Here is a 17,884-nt window from a genome sequence, read left to right on the forward strand (position 1 = left end):
GCACTGATGTTGAGAATAATAAATACAGACAAGATATGCATAAGCCTGTCATCCTGTATCTGCTACAGATCACTTTTAGGTTTCAAAAAGTTCCTCCTACCTTCAAGATACATTATCTGAAAGGGGTTTTCCAAGTCTTTAAACCAGAATATCTCAGGACTTTCAGGACTATTGGACTTCCGGCAGTGGTGGAGACAGTAGCAGCTGGGCTACTTCTCCTGCTAATGTGCAGTTAATGCTTATTATTTGCATATGTTGTATATTTCACATACTGTTTGTCCAGAATGTGCAAATCAAACATGTAGAAATGTCTGACCAGCAAAGCCTATTGTCTTTGCACTATTGTCCATTTTTTTTAAATCATTGCATGGAAAAGTATCCAGATAGTGTTTTAATGAACTGTACAGCTGGTATATTAACAATAAAGCTTAACTGAACTGAATATTGTGGCACTATTGTAGGATAGTAGGCATGTGCATATGTAGCCATTCTTACATTTTTTATTTTTTTAATTAGTTTTAAAACAACATTTTTACTTGTTCATATAAAATTTCTGATATCAAGAATACATTTCCAGCCAAACTAATGTGTGCCAAAGCTTCAAGTAAGGCAAGGTCAGCCACTGTTTGCTTTGTAAAAATCAATGTTTACATTTGTTAATTTTACTTACATTTACATTGAACCTAATTTAGTTGCCATCTCTGCCACCTGTCATGAAAAAATTGTGCTGTAGTTTCAAATAAGTGGGAGTTTGGGCATCTCACAAATCACTCACCTGCAATTACACTTGTCTACCAATAGAAGCTTTTGTAGATGGAAGGTTGGGAGTTCTAAATGTTCACACATTCTCATGTATAAGAAAAAACTAATAAATCACATATACATAGACGTTTTTCTGGAAGAAAAATGCTAAGCAGAGCCCATCCCTGAAATGATGCAGAATTACATCAGCCTGGAAACACTTTTGTCTGTAGATACTTGGAGTCACCAAGGAAATAGCAGTGGTTAGAAAATGGTAATTCAAACTCAGCTGTCGTTAAATCAGAATAGATGGATGCATCATTATCTTATGTTGTTTTCCCTTGAGATGGCATGGATGGAAAGAACCAACCTCTGCAGCACCCGAGTGAACCTTCAGTGCCTGACTTTTTCCAAAGCACTGCAGCACCACGGAGCAACCAAAGTCACACAGGGCGCAAGAACCATCAGCCCTCACCAGAACATTACGACTACTCAGATCACAATGAGCAATCGCTGGCTTATACACACCTACAAGACAAAACAAAGAACAATGTTCACAAAAAATGCATTTTGGAAAGAGCAAGTGTTTAATAGGTTTATGTACTGTTACTAAATACTGATATTGATAAAAAAAATATAACATCTATTGGATTAAAAGTGCCCACCATTCTTATTTAAGTCTGTATGGAGATAGGCCAATCCTTCTGATAGTGTCTGCGCTAGTTTTACTGCTGATGCCCAGTCACAAACAGTTCTGGAGAGGAATGCATTCAAAGAGCCCTTAAACAAGAAACATGTCTGGATAAGAATACAGGGAGTGGACACAGTAGTACAAACACAACATGTAAAATTCCTTCAAGCTTTACAGTAACTAAATTACAATTTACGTATTATGTATTCCTATAAGGTTGGATGCCAGTTAGTACTGTACAATATATCTCAAAAAAACCTGTAAAAATTCAGCACATGGTAGGATTGTTATTCAGAGTTGAACCCAAAGCCAACATATACAGATACATATCTTACATTCAGATGTTTTCATTCAGCAAAAGCCAATGCATGCCAATGCATTCAATCACTTTCACTTTCATGTGCACTGGATGCTTTGACCTGTTTACATTAACAGTGTGTCGATGCGCAAATTTTATGATACAATACGCATTCCCATTTTTTGCATCACAATACAATATGTTTTTGATATGTAATTACAAAAGACATGCTAACACAACCTTTGTATTTTTTTCTTTCATTTTCCTAAAAGTTGCCTGTTAAAAAGGATGGCTTAAGTCTGACATAAGTCATTTTTAAATAAGGTAGACAATAAATAAAAATGAGATACATAAAAATGCAAGATGTGTATTACATATTACACGTGTGTTTGACAAGTGTTGTAATAGCTCAGACTAATAAGGGTCAAAAAAAAAGCTTGAAAAAGCTTGAATGACCAGAAATGGCATCTGCAAGACATAGATGGAAATGCTCAATAGGAAGAAGAATGGCTTGTTCATGCTTTGCAGTAGTCTCTGTACAGATATTTTCAAGCAATTCCTTTTGCATAAAAATAACAATTTAATTATCTTGGTATGCACTGAAGATTATTTATAAATAAAATGAAATAAAAAATAAAACAAAATGCACAGCTCAATTCAGTGGTCTCTCCAAACTAAGCTTTTAGTAACTCACTCAATCACTCAAATCACTCAAAAGATTCTAGAATCATCACCACACAGATTAAAAATTACTTGCAGCCATGACACTATAACAGGCTAATCATCTAGCATCTGTCATACTCAAAGAGCTTTAGCTTTTAACTTAGTATAACAAATACATACTAACCTTTGACACCATTGTTTTTAACCACACAATCTAAGTAACATGCTCAAAAATAAACAAGCTCACCTGCAAAATGCATGGAAGTGTTCATTACAAAGGACATTACAAAGTTCATTACAAAATGGTTTAGAGATGCACTGATACCCCTTTTTCCCTTTTGATACCAATACAGATACTAACTTACCTATTTCACTTAAAAATATTAAAAGTGTATTTATATAATTAAACTTTAATATTTTAGTTTGATAAAATCTGTGTTCTGAGACATGAATGAAAAACACTGCTTGTTTATTTACTGTATATATTTAATTATTTACTAGAACATAGTCAGTAAGAGCCAATTTTACAGTTTAAGTAAATGTAAAATATCATTATTGTGCAAAACAGTTCAAAACAGAACTGAACAGTATATAGATAAACCTGGTGTTTTTACATTAGCACACAAGAGCTTCTCAGAATCAAAAACGAAGCTGAATGTTATTTCCCCACGCAAATTTCTCCAGTTATTTGTCTATGTGAGTCTTATTCACTTGCGCTGCATCTCTGAGCATCATTTCAGTAAATCACCATCCTTTATGCTGTCAGAATCATTGACTGTTTTTTCTAGCATTTTTGAAGTGACAAGCCACAAGTCCCCACTGCTGAGTGATACATCTGACCGACGGAGGTGCACTGCGAGCAAGACTACTGGGCACACGGGCCCGGCCAGCAGGCTGCTAAACTACAGGCTAAATCGAGGCTGAATGGTATCCAAGCTGTAAAATAGAATCACCTATAAACAAGCTCTTTCAACAGAGGGTGTCCCACTGAGTGGGGCAAACCTGTTGAACACGTGGATAGGAGATGAGTGCTGCAATCGAGGGCATGCTAGCTCTTCAGTGAGTCTGAGCCCTGTTGACTAGCCCTGCTCTTTTCTAACTTCCAGATGCACACCTCTAACTGTATAATCTTCTCTGTCAAGCACAAGACTGACTTCTCATAAACAAGCACTCAGAGCAATGCAATAGCTGACAGTCTGCCATACTGATACTCATGTTGTTTCATCGGCTGAATTGAGTTCTTTCAAAAGGTCTTGCAAATCCGATGAGAGAAGAAGTGACTTTCAAAAGTGGTTTTAATTCATTGTGAATTGAAAATGTAAAAAGCCACAAGAGACTAGCAAGATAGAGCAGAGAAAGCAGCAGCATTCCTGCCAGCAATTTCAAAAAGGAACTACATCAAAGCCTTCCATCCATGCATCCATTTTCTAAGCTGCTTCTCCGTCAGGGTCGCGGGGGGGAGCTGGAGCCTATCCCAGCAGTCTTCGGGCGGAAGGCAGGATACACCCTGGACAGGTCGCCAGTCCATCGCAGGGCAGACACACAGACACAGACAGTCACTCACACACTCACACCTAGGGACAATTTAGCACACCCAATTGGCCTGACTGCATGTCTTTGGACTGTGGGAGGAAACCGGAGAACCCGGAGGAAACCCACGCAGACACGGGGAGAACATGTAAACTCCACACAGAGAGGACCGGGGAAACGAACCCAGGCCCTCCTTGCTGTGAGGCGACAGCGCTACCCACCATGCCACCGTGCCGCCCTCTACATCAAAGCCTGAAAAACAAAAACTGTTTTAAAACATGCCTTCTCTTATATAAGTTTTATGCACTTAGTTTATTTTACAAAAAGCCAGAAAAGTGAAATGAAAGGAAAAAATGTTTTGTAACTATTTATTTTTTAACAAAAATGGGGCAGAGGTGGACTGAAGTTCAGGGAACCAGCTTTGTGACTGGAAGATCACCAGTTCGATCCCCAACAGTACGTGACAGAAGTATCCTTGAGCAAAGCACCTAACCCCCAACTGCTCTCAGGGAGCTGTGGATAGGGTTGCCCACTGCTCCACGCAAGTGTGCTCTCTGCTTGCATGTGGTGTTTCTATGTACAGATTGGTCAAAATGCGGAGGTGAAATTTCTTTGTTGTGTGACTAATAAGGGTCACTTAAAACCACAGGAAAGGAAAATGCATGTTTAAACATCCTGTCATAGTTTTGTTCAAATTCTTGTTTGCAAGTTCACTACAGTATTTTTTTTTTTTTGACTAAAAAGATTTGCTCTCCTTTACCAAGCACATGATTAAATAATTAACAGTGCAAAGCAAAAATACAAAATCTCTTAGTGGTCATGAAAATGTTTCAGATTTAGCACTGACGACAAATTCTCCTCATAAATTATGACACAGTGTTCTGCACTGGATAAAAGTGCATAAGCTGCTTTAAAATGTAAAAAGTGTATCAGTATCTGATATGAGTATCAGTATCGGTGATGCTGGCCCTGTATTTACTTTGTATTGGATTGATACCAAATTTTGCATAAAAAATAAACATACAATATTTTGCATCTAAGGCAGGCTTTGTAAATTAACTTACTACTTATCTTGATTTTACTACTCTATGCCTCAGAAATTTGAATTAGAACAGAAGAATACTTGCTCTAAATGAAGCCACCCCCACAGGCTACAGTTATGTGTACATAGCCCTTGTTTAAGTGGCTGGGGTGGAGGTATAGCAACCATCCATACTAAAGCGTTATGTGTGAACAGGAAAATAGCATACAAATAGTCTTCTTTTGAAAAACTTTTTCTTAATTTCAATTAATTTCCTTATTCCGATTTCTTACAAGAATTTGCTGACTTTCTATCAAGTTTAATAACGCATCCAAATAAAGTAAAAAATTCTCAAAAATTTTTATATCCACTTGACAAACCAAAGAATACACCTGCCAAGGTACCTATCCTGAACTGCAGTTGGTTTCATTCATTCACACTTCTGACTTAATTTTGATCTTTGGTGTAAACATAGATCATTTACCTGTTCTCCCCCAGAGCAAAGCAGTCTCAGATCATTACCTGATCTCATATGTAGTCCACTTTAGTCATAATATATATTTATTCATTGTGTTGCTGTAATGTCTCCTCTCTGATTTGAAAACAATAAGAAATATAGCCGCAAGTGTCAATCTGCCGCGTCCAAGCACCAATAGGACAGAAAGGATTTAGGTGGTGGTCTCTGGTCGTAGAAAGCAAATGATGTTTAGATTTTTAAGAAAGATCTGCTTTTCTTCTGATTTAGACCACTGGGGTGATACATCTGTTACAATCTACACAACTCTTTAACATCCATGATTCAAAGCCACGACCTTAGAGGTCAAAGGCAGACACTCTCATGGTGAGCTACAAGACACCTATGGCGCAGCTGCAATTTTTGAAACAATTTATTGAAAGGATCTATGCACCATTTTAGGACAAAGAAGCATCCATCCATCCATCCATTATCTTCCGCTTCTCCGAGGTTCGGGTCGCGGGGGCAGCATCCTAAGCAACGAGGCCCAGACCTCCCTTTCCCCAGCCACTTCCACTAGCTCTCCAAGAGGGATTCCGAGGCACTCCCAGGCAAGCTGGGCGATAGAGGCATGCCAGCGTGTCCTGGGTCTTTTCCGGGGTCTCCAGGAAGGCATCCAGGAGGCATCCTAACCAGATGCCTGAACCACCTCAGCTGGCTCCTCTCAACGTGAAGAAGCAGCGGCTCTACTCCCGCATGAGCAAACATCTCACCCTATCTCTAAGGGAGAGTCCAGACACACTGTGGAGGAAACTCATTTTGGCCGCTTGTATTCGCGATCTTATTCTTCCCGTAATTACCCAAAGCTCATAACCATAGGTGAGGGTGGGAATGTAGATCGACCGGTAAATTTGAGAGCCTTGCCTTATGGTTCAGCTCTTTCTTTACCACAACAGACCGGTAAAGAGCCCACATCACTGCTGACCCAGCACCAATCCGCCTGTCAATCTCCTGCTCCCTTGTACCATCACTCGTGAACAAGACCCCGAGATACTTGAACTCCTCCACTTGAGGCAAGAGCCTATCCCCGATCCAGAGAGGGCTCTCCACCCTTGTCCGCCTGAGAACCATGGTCTCGGATTTAGAGGTACTGATTCTCATCCCGGCCGCTTCATACTCGGCTGCAAACTGATCCAACGAAAGCTGAAGTTCGCAGCCTGATGTCCCCAATAGGACCACATCATCTGCAAACAGCAGCGATGTGACCCTGAGGTCACCAAACCCTCCATCCCTTGACTGCGCCTAGAAATTCTATCCATAAAAATTATGAATAGAATCCGTGACAAAGGGCAGCCCTGATGTCCAAATCTCACTGGGAACGAGTCTGACTTACTGCCGGCTATTTCGAACCAAACTCCAGCTTTGTTTGTACAGGGCCTGAATGGCTCATAGCAAAGAGCCATGTACCCCGTACTCATGAAGCACCTCCCACAGAATACCCCGGGGAACACAGTCGAATGCCTTCTCCAGATCCACAAACACACAGCACATGTGGACTGGTTGGGCAAACTCCCATGAACCCTCCAGAATCCTGGAGAGGATGAAGTGTTGGTCCAGTGTTCCACAACCAGAGTGGAACCCGCACTGGACTCTCTTCTCCAGTACCCCTACATACACCTTACCAGGGAGGCTGAGGAGTGTGATTCCCCTGTAGTTGGAACACACCCTCTGGTCCCCTTTTTTAAAAAGAGCCACCACCACCCCAGTCTGCCAATCCAGTGGCACCGCCCCTGATGTCCACGCAATGTTGAAGCCAAGACAGCCAAGACAGCCCCACAACATCCAGAGCCTTGAGGAACTCAGGGCGGATCTCATCCACCCCTGGAGCCTTGCCACCAAGGAGCTTCTTAACTACCTTAGCGACTTCTGCCTCAATAATGGACAAGCCTATTCCCATGTCCACAGACTCTGCCTCCTCACTGGAGAATGTGTCGGTGGGATTGAGAAGGTCCTCAAAGTATTCCTTCCACCGCCCTATGACGTCTTCAGTCAAAGTCAGCAGCACACCATCTCCACTATATATAGTGCTAGTGGCACACTGCTATCCCCTTCTGAGTCGCCTGATGGTTTGCCGGCTTAAAGTCACTTTCCAAGGCCTCACCAAACTCCTCACACACACAGGTTTTTGCCTTGGCGACGACTGAAGCCGCAGATCGCTTGGCCTGTCGATACCTGCCAGCTGCCTCTGGTGTCCCACAGGCCAATCATGCCCGGTCGGACTCCTTCTTCAGCTTGACGGTATCTCTCACCTGGGGTGTCCACCACCGGGTTCGAGGATTACTGCCCCAACAGGCACCAACTACCTTACGGCCACAGCTACAGTCAGCCACTTCAACAATCGAGGAGCGGAACATGGCCCATTCTGAGTCAATGTCCCCCACCTCCCCCGATATCTGGTCAAAGTTCTGACGGAGGTGTGAGTTGAAGATCAATCTGACAGGTTCTTCTCCCAGATGTTCCCAGCAAACCCTCACTATACGTTTAGGCTTGCCTGGTCCGACCGGTATCTTCCCCCACCACCTGATCCACCTCACCACCAGGTGGTGATCAGTTGACAGCTCAGCTCCTCTCTTTACCTGAGTGTCCAAAACACATGGCCACAAGTCCGATGACACGACTACAAAGTCAATCATTGAACTACGGCCTAGGGTGTCCTGGTGCCATGTGCACTTATGGACATCCTTGTGTTCAAACATGGTGTTCGTGATGGACAAACTGTGGTTTGCACAGAAGTCCAAAAACTGAACACCACTCGGGTTCAGATCAGAGAGGACATTCCTCCTAATCACACCCCTCCAGGTCTCACTGTCATTGCCCACGTGAGCATTAAAGTCCTTCAGCAGGACAATAGAGTCTCCATGAGGAGCACCCTTCAAGCACCCTTCTCAAGGACTCTAAGAAGGCTGGGGACTCTGAACTGCTGTTCGGTGCATAAGCACAGACAGCAGTCAGGACCCGTTCCCCAACCCGAAGGCGTAGGGAAGTTTCCCTCTCATCCACCGGAGAAAACCCCAACGTACAGGCACCGAGTCGAGGTGCTATAAGAAAGCCCACACCTGCCCGCCGCCTCTCACCATGGGCAACTCCAGAAAAAAATAAAGTCCAGCCCCTCTCAAGGAGATTGGACCCAGAGCCCAAGCTGTGTGTTGAGGTGAGCCCGACTATATCTAGCTGGTATCTATCAAGCTCGCACATCAACTTGGGCTCCTTCCCCGCTAGTGAGGTAACGTTCCAATTTCCAAAAGCCAGTTTCAGCAAACGAGGATCAGAACGCCAAGGCCCACGCCTTCGGACACTGCCCGATCCACAAAGCACCGAACCCCTACTACTGCCCCTCCCATTGGTGGAGGGTCGATGGGAGGGGGGACTCATGTAACTCCTTCGGGCTGGGCCCGGCCGGGCACCATGAGTAAATGCCCAGCCACCAGACGCTCGTTGGCGAGCCCCTCCCCCAGGCCTGGCTCCAGGGTACACAAGTCCTGTAGGACAAAGAAGCAGTATAAACTAATTTTGTGTCTCATCATAGAAGGCAGCAAATTGTTGGATTGTTAAGAAAGACTCTTTCTTAAGACTAAGATAATTAGGTGCGTGTCCACAAGAATTGGCACAGCACCATCCAACATCTGTGACCAGGAATCAAACCCATGCGCTATAAGAGGCTTGTTTTTGAGACAATTTATTGGTTCAGAGCAATTTTCATTTATTGTATACAGCGACCACACATAATATTATGACCACCTCCCTTGTTTCTATGCTCACTGACCACTTTATCAGCTCCACTTACTATATAGGTGCACTTTGTAGTTCTACTATTAGAGACCGTAGTCCATCCATTTCTCTGTATACTTTGTTAGCCCCCCTTTTACCCTCTTCTTCAGTGGTCAGGACCAGGTATGGGGGAGTAGCTAAGTAGCATGCTACTTTTAGTAGTTTTTTGTAGCAAATTTTTGTAGCTAGTAGCTGCAGCCACTACAGTTTTATGAAATCTATATTGATCATTTTTGCTACAATTTTGCTACAGGCAAAGAATGGCTAAGTAAATCCATGCAAAATCTGAACCACAGAATGCGGTCGTTAACTGTGTTTGTGGTGATTGTGCAATCTTGAGTGAGCCGCGGACAGTTTGAGCAAACAGTCACATGCTGCCCCCATGCGCTGATCACCCCTTACAGGCTTAGCTCAGGGGTTGGCAAACAAAGCATTTCATATTCATTTTACTGCTGTGCCATCTAAAGTGGAACGAGAGAAATCGAGAGAGAGGCTAACTTCCCGACTTAATGTCTGTCATTTTCTCTTTGCAGATTAAACATATGATTATAAATGCAAATAAGTCCATTTATCTCCAAATTATTGATGTTAGTCTTAAATCTGGGGACAGAAAATTAAGCCTAACTTTTAATATGAAATTTGATTCATTCTCTGTGAGTGCTGTCACTGAATTATGGGCTCCATAGTAGGCTATATTAAAGAACAGATGTGAAATTAAAGTTATACTGTGTTATCTACTCATAACATACTACAAGCAAAATGAAAGTTCACTGTTAAGTATAGTATCATGTAGCAAACATTAAGAAATCAGCAGATACATTAGACTATATTTTGTCTCATTAACTATATGAGTATACTATATGCTACAGACGTTTAATGTTTGCTTTTATAATCAGTGAGTGTAGAGATGCAAAAGAGACAAGCAAAGTTAAATGGAGAGATAAATTAAAATAATATTGAAACTATCACCTGGTTTAATATTCTTTTAGCTAAAATAAACATCTAAATAAATGGTTAAATGATTCATTAAACTTAAACAGTAACAGTAATAAGTATTGAGACCAATACTATGTGGATATCTTGAAAAACCTCAGGCTAGCAGAAAAATGTAGATGTCACATTTTGCCAATTATGATGCACAATATGGGGGCAGAGCTCAAGACATGCAGTGGGGAATTTATGTAGAATAGACCAAGGATTACGAGGAAGCAAGAATTTTAACTGTAGGCCTCATGGTTCAAGAGAAATGGGCCAAAATGTAAAATGTTGCTTTACAGTGGGGTAATTTCACTTGCCTGAGTAGTGGGGAGATTTTACACATACCCTCTGAGTTTGGTGCCTGGATGACAAAGTCTCTTCTCCACAATTATTTTTAAGGGGGGGGCAAGAATAAGAAGCAGGAGAAGCAGAAGAAGCAGAAGAAATCCTAGCAAAAGCAACAGGGTTCCATGCTACTGAACACCAGATGCTTTGAGTCCACAGGAGCAATGACTATGAATTTTTTAGTAATTAAAAACTATCAAGCAAAAAAATATATATACAGCAGAGTTAACCTTTACAAACCTGCTGCCCTGCAGTACAGTGTAACTACTGCAGAGAAAAACAAACTAGCGGTAATTAAACCTTTGATCAAGAAACCTAATCTTGATCACTGTGAGATATCAAGTTATAGACCTCTCTCTTATATCAGAGATTTGGGAAAAACTGTGATACAACCAAGTTTCTATTTGCATAGACAACACACACATGAAAAATTTGGAACCCTCATCTTAGTACAAAGACAGCACTAGTCAAAATTATAAACAACCTCTTATTATTGTCCAACCAAGGAAATGCATCTTTGCTGCTTCTGCTTGACCTTAGTATGGCATCTGATATGATTGACAACTCTGTCTTACTAGATAGGCTAGAAAACCTATAGGAGTAAGAAATTGGCTCTTTTTTGGTTCAGATCATACCTGACTGATTGCTATAAATTTTAGAGTGTAAACGGCAAATCCTCCGTTTGTACAAAAGTAAATGCTCTCTTTTAGGACCTCTGTTAGTTGCATGATCATTAAACATGGCATCAATTTCCACTGCTATGCTAATGACAATTGTTTTCACCAAATCAGATGATAAACGTTAAGATTGAGGACTGTGTAAAAGACATAAAAGACTACTCAACTCAGATAAAGAAAACAGAAAAGCTATGAGAACAAACTGTACAAATTAAAGCTCAAACTTAATAGCTTCTCAGTTGCATCATATGCATCTGTAAAAACCCTTGTCACAATTGATTTTAATCTGTCCTTCAATGCAAATATAACCTGTTTACTAGAATAGCTTCCCCCATCTTCACAATATTGGTAGATTAAGAACTAGAAAGTTTGACCATATCAGCCCAGTTTTATCAAACCTACACTAGCTTCAAATTAAATACCACACTGCACTGTATACTGTAGTCACGCTTAACAGAACTGACTGTCTGATGCAACTGCATCAGCTGACTCAAACATCCCCAATCCCAAAAATGTTGGGACACTGTAAAATGTGAATAAATACAGAATGCAATGATTTGCAAAACTCATAGACAATAGAACATAGAACACATATCAGATGTTTAAAGTGAGACATCTTACCATTTCATGAAAAATGTTAACTCAATTATAACTTAATGGCAGCAACACATCTGTGTTGGAGACCAGTTGCTGGAGTTTTGGAAGAGGAATGTTGTTCCATTGTTCTCTGATATAGGATTCTAGCTGCTCAACAGTCATGGGTCTTCTTTGCCAGATTTTTCACTTCGTGATGCACCAAATGTTTTGTTTTCTATTGGCAAAAGTTCTGGACTGCAGGCAGGCCAGTTCAGCACCTGGACTCTTCTTCTGTAAAGCCATGCTGTTGTGATGGATGCAGCATGTGGTTTAGCATCATTTTGCTGAAATATGCTAGGCCTTCCCTGAAAGAGATGTTGTCTGGATGGGAGTATATGTTCTATATTAGCATTGATAGTGCCTTTCCAGATATGTGTATGCCATCAGAGATGCAGGCTTTTACCTGTGTGCTGATAACAAGCTGCATGATCCCTCTCTTCTTGAGTCTGCAGGACCCGACATCCATGGTTTCCAAAAAGAATTTCAAATTTTGATCCATCTGACCACAGAAGAGGTTTCCATTTTGTCTCAGTCCAGTTTAAATGAGCTCTGTGCCAGAGAAGCCAGTGGTGTTTCTGGATCGTGTTGAAATGAGCCTTCTTCTTGGCATGATACAGCTTTAACTTTGTCATGCATCCCTCTGACTTATTTGCAGACTCTATTACCCAGGATCCACAAGGGACTCACGTGACCTATGACTCTGCTAAACGCTCCTATCCCTGGAATACTAACATGCAACACCTGTACCGTGTCCTATTTAGATAGTATATAATATATTTCCTGGTAAACTACTGAGCGATTGTTTATGATTGTCTTCTCGTGTATTTTTGACCTTTGCTTTTCTAGTACGATTCTTGATTCTCCCTTTTGCTACGTTGCCTGTCTGGTTGGATATGTGTTTTGACTTTTTGGACTGTATTACGACGTCAACTCTGGATTTTCCTCCACTTGAGATTAAATCTCTTTTTTATCTGCACACGTCTGAATTCTGCTTAAGCGTAATAAAACTTGCATTTGTGACAATGATTTCTCAAAGTGTTCCTGAGCCTATGCAGTGTTTTCCAGTATAGAATTAATGCCTGTTTTCATTGCAGCACTGCCTAAGTGTCTGAAGATCAGAAGTTTGGGGTGTCAAGAAGTTTGCCTGTCCCAGCAGACGTAGGGCGGAAGGCAGGACACAAAGAGCATATAAGAGCAAATTATCGATAGTAAATGTGAATTCAAACTAATGTTAACATAATTAGACAGAAAAACAAAGAAAAATATTGCCGAAAGCGGCAATGAGCAGGTTCAAGAACACAGAGACCATTTCCAAATGCGGTTACGAAGTATTGGTCAGACTGGCCTTTTGACCTTTGTATAATAAGCCTTTGTATAATGTAGTCTTTGAACGAATAAGCCAAAATACAAGACAAACAGAGCAATTTCAGAAATAACATGTAATCAGAAAGTTGTTCAAATGAGTGATCCGAGTCATGTGGCACCATTTGTTTATCTGTCCACCTTGTAATAACACTGTAATAGCTTTTAAGTGAGCACTAAAGCGCCCCCTAAAGGCCAATCTGAACCAAAATTGGCATATACCCATAAAGTCTCAGTATGTAAAATGACAAAGTTTGGAGATGATCTTGCCAATTAAATAATGTATTATCTAATTGTACAAAAGTGAACATGTTATTTATGTTATACATGGTACCATTAGGCTTAGTTATAAATAGACATGGAATAGGTTTCCACTGTTATGCTGATGATACACAGCTGTTCATATCAGCCAAACTAGATAAATCCAGATTAAATAAAATAGAAGATTGTGTAAAAGATATAAGAAACTGGATGCTGCAGAATTTCATTCTTTTAAACCCAGATAAAACAGAAGTTCTTCTTGGTCCAAAGTCTGCTCTGAAAAAATGCTCAGATTTAATGTTAAATCTTGCCGATTTCTCTGTAATACCTGGTTCAGTTGCTAAAAATCTTGGTCTGACAATTGATTCAGATCTAACGTTTAATCAACACATAGGTAATATTACAAGGACAGCGTTTCTTCACCTCCGAAACATTTCAAAATTATTAAAGTTATCCCTACATGACGCTGAAAAATTAGTACATGCCTTTATAACTTCAAGGCTAGATTACTGCAATGCATTGTAGTCAGGATGCTCCAACAGGAAGCTAAATAAACTTCAATTAGCTCAGAATGCTGCAGCTAGAGTAGTAACTAAAACCAAAAAATTTATCACATTAGCCCAGTTTTATCAGCATCACACTGGCTTCCTATCAAATTCCGTATTGACTATAAAACTCTCTTATTGACATATAAAGCCCTGCACAGTCTCTCACCTGTAACCTGTAAGATCTTATTTCTCATTATGAGCCGTCATGTTTACTCAGATCACAGGATGCTGGGTTTTCTACTGGTTCCTAAGATTCAGAAGACTTCAATGGGGGGAAGAGCTTTTTCTTACAAAGCCCCCAAATTGTGGAATAGTCTCCCAGTTAATGTTCGGGACTCTGACATGGTCTCAACCTTTAAGTCTAGACTGAATACTTACTTGTTTAGGTTAGCTTTAGATAATTAGCCTTCCCCTTTAGATAAAGGCAGGAGATCCTGGGGTTCATGGACATAGAGGCTTATGGTAAACTGCAATATTGGTGCTGTTGACCACTTCACATGATCACACAAGTTTGCTGACGGTGGAGTGAGGGGATCCCAGTGTCTCAGGGTACCCTCATATCTATGTTACCTTCTGGTTCTCTCCTTTTAGTTTATGCTGTTATAGTTAGATCTGTCAGAGTCACCAGCCACACTCTGGGGGAAAACTTATTTATTACATTCATCCTCCTGAGCAGAACTTATTTTGTCTCCTTACTCTTCCTGAGATAATAACTGCCTGCTGAACGCTGTTGGAAGACTGACCATCAGGGCCTCCTCTTCACCATCACCAACCCGTTCTCCTGTTCAGTTGTGCCAACTGCAACACCCTCAATTACATCACTGTGCCATCCAAATGTACCAGTATTGAGATAGGATAGGGTTGTTTCAGCTCACTCCCACTTTTCTTAAAGACTCAGTCAGAGACTGCCTCAGACAGAGACTGCCTCTACCAGTGCCGTTTCTAAAGCTTTACCATCCAGTCTTCAAACAGAGATCGTCTTAGCTTTTACTGGGTTTTTACCTTATTAAATTGTAAATACTGTTTGACCAGAGGAGGATCCTCCCTCCCCTTGTGAGTCTTGGTTCATCCCAAGGTTTCTTCCTCCAGACTGAGGGAGTTTTTCCTTGCCACTGTCACCTCTGGCTTGCTCACAGGGGGATATATGTTGTAACTATGATTTAAAATGTATGTAAAGATGCTTTGTGACAACATTGTTGTGAAAAACGCTATACAAATAAACTTGAATTGAATTGAAGTTATCAGCCCAGTCATCCATAAACACTTCCTGAAAGCTCAACAGGGCAGTCCACCTCAGCCTGTACACCATGTCCCACCAGCCTGACCAGCTCACCCAGTGACACTATCTAGACTACCTCTGTGGCCCTATCCATAACATCAACTCGCAATATATTACAACCTGGAGTAGCTCAGTGCTCACCACCAACCAGAGCATCATGCTAGCATCATTCCGAACCCACACCGTCACTCTCACCCATGACGGCATCCTACAGCAGCAGCACAGCTATGCAGAAGCCCTCCAAACTCTACACAAATGGGTGAAATCAAACAGCTACTGTTATACATCTGTACAGAACTCATAATATGTAAATACCACATATTTGTGTCTCAGATTTAAAGTTATGGTGTTATGGCTTTGTTGTATGGCGTTGTTGCGTGATCTAAAACTATTAAGAATTTCAAAATCAAAATTCCCATAAATTCATTCATATGACTCAAGTTCATATGTGTGTGAAGGCAGACGAGCAAATACTTTTGGCAATATAGTGAATCAAACAACAAACACTACATAGTTACATATTTTAAGTTGATATAACTTTTCTCATTTTAAAGAAAAGGGACTGCTCTGTGAACATGGCTTCTCTTTAAATTATTATGTGGAAACTCCAAGGTCTAAACCCCTTAGTCCCCTTTAAGATTTTCAATACAATATCAACACTGACTTTGTTACTTTACAAGAGACATGGTGTAGGACTAAAACTACCACTCACTGTCCCCATGGCTACAGAGAAATCATCATATCTTGAGTCAGTAATTGAACCAACTGCCCTTTATGGCAGTGAAGTGTGGGGTAGACAGACCAGGCCAGTCAACGACAGTGTGACAGAATAACTGTCCAGAGTTTATGAAGTACCTGTATAAGACTAGATTTCTTGTCTCACAGCCGTAAACAACTGTATACCTCAGAAACAGTATACAGGCTGCATAAACAGTAAACTGTAGGCTCTGGGTGACACCTGTTAACTAAAGTAGCTGACAAACACTTACAATAAAATATACCCAACCGATTTCCAGTTTAATACACAGAAGCATCATAAAAGAAAGAAGAAAATTGTAAACATGGTACCTGTTTAGCTCAGGTCAGCTAACTAGCTTGGCTAATGCTACCTGAAAAGGATTATTACTATGTACTGCTGTTTCTTCTTTCCGGTGGCAACCTCCGCAGGGTGTCCGGTTAGAACACGAGTCAAGTTATGTCTTTCAGAAAGAGATTTATTGAATCTTCACACCCACAACACAAAGGTAACAAGATGGTTATGCTATATCAGATAGCTGAAGAGTGCTCAGAATCTGCTCTACAATAGCTTGCGTGAATGGATATGTAGTAATGTGTTAGTGTGTGTGTGTGGTTCTGAAATGAGAGAAATGAAAAGGAAAAAATGGCTAGTGTATATCAATAAGCTTAACATAGCAATAGCAGCAATATACACATAGCGTAGCCATATCTTATCACACAATTTGCATATAAATCACATAGCCATACGTAGCTAGTCCGTAACTTAGCAAAATAAGGTAGATAGAACACAAATAAGCCTGAACTAAGCATGAACAAGCAGCGCTGAGGCTAACAATAAGCTAAATACAGTGTTAGCATGCTAATCGCGATTAGCATCGATTAGCATATAGAAGCATCTAGTCAAACATCACACCTGACAGCAATAGGATTAGAACACCTAAATAACAGAAAGAATATTACACTAGAATCAATATAAATATACTTCTAGTGACTAAACTCACTGTTAGATGCACGCACACCACACTGTCTGAGTAGAGAGTCAGCCTGCTGCTACTCAACCTTGCCCCTTGCTGAACTGGCCATTAGAGGGCCTAGAGGGGCTTCAAACTGATTAACATAGGTGGCTAACCACCTGCCTGACTAAAACTCACAAATAGCATGACAAAACAATAACTATCACAGCTGGGCTTTTGTACACTACCTCAGGCTGGAGTCGAGTTGTGAGAGCGGATCTCAGCAGGCCTCATATTTGGTCGCTGATAATAACGCTGTTTGCTTTAGTTTATGTGAAAATGAATACAGATGACCAAAGTAAAAGTATTTAATTAAAAATGAACTCAAGTAAAAGTACTATGATTTCATTCTACTCCAAAAAGTACCGTTATAGGGAAAACTGTACTAGTTACAGTAACAAGAGAGTAAATGTAATTTGTTACACCTCCAGCCAGTCATATTGGACCTAGTAATTTGTCAGCTAATCATATCAGACGTGGGGGAGGTCTGTCTCTGCTTTTAATTTGTGTGCAAATGAATGCCAGTTGGCAACTGCTGAAGCTGCAGATTTTGGATAAAAACTCAATAAAATCAACATTAGACCTTATTCAAAATGTATAATATATGGCATAAAACAGCAAGTAGTTACAGAGTAAAGAAACCCACCTACAATGTGGATTTGTGGCAAATCATGGTCAGTATAGCTGGCTATCAAGTTTTTCCTCTGTTGCTTGTTAGCTAGCTAAATTTGAATGAACATTATGAGAAAAGGTGTTATGCAACAGTAAAATTAACTAGGTAGCTAGCTAGCTGAAAAGCTATGAGGTAACACTATTTTAAG

General features: G+C 40.7%; 1 protein-coding gene across 1 annotated transcript in view; it reads right to left on the reverse strand.

Moving 5' to 3' along the window:
* LOC108411298 (anti-Muellerian hormone type-2 receptor-like) overlaps nucleotides 1-17,884 on the reverse strand; it is a 70,364-nt gene that overhangs the window by 47,997 nt on the left and 4,483 nt on the right. The window contains exons 2-4 of the mRNA XM_037532510.1: nucleotides 17,052-17,125; nucleotides 1,407-1,521; nucleotides 1,112-1,269 (exon numbers count right to left, since the gene is read on the reverse strand). Coding sequence (XP_037388407.1) covers nucleotides 1,112-1,269; nucleotides 1,407-1,521; nucleotides 17,052-17,125 — 347 coding nt within the window. The remainder of the gene's footprint in view (nucleotides 1-1,111; nucleotides 1,270-1,406; nucleotides 1,522-17,051; nucleotides 17,126-17,884) is intronic.

This window comes from Pygocentrus nattereri, chromosome 21 (genome assembly GCF_015220715.1).
Source record: "Pygocentrus nattereri isolate fPygNat1 chromosome 21, fPygNat1.pri, whole genome shotgun sequence".
In the NCBI taxonomy this organism is placed as follows: Eukaryota; Metazoa; Chordata; class Actinopteri; order Characiformes; family Serrasalmidae; genus Pygocentrus; species Pygocentrus nattereri.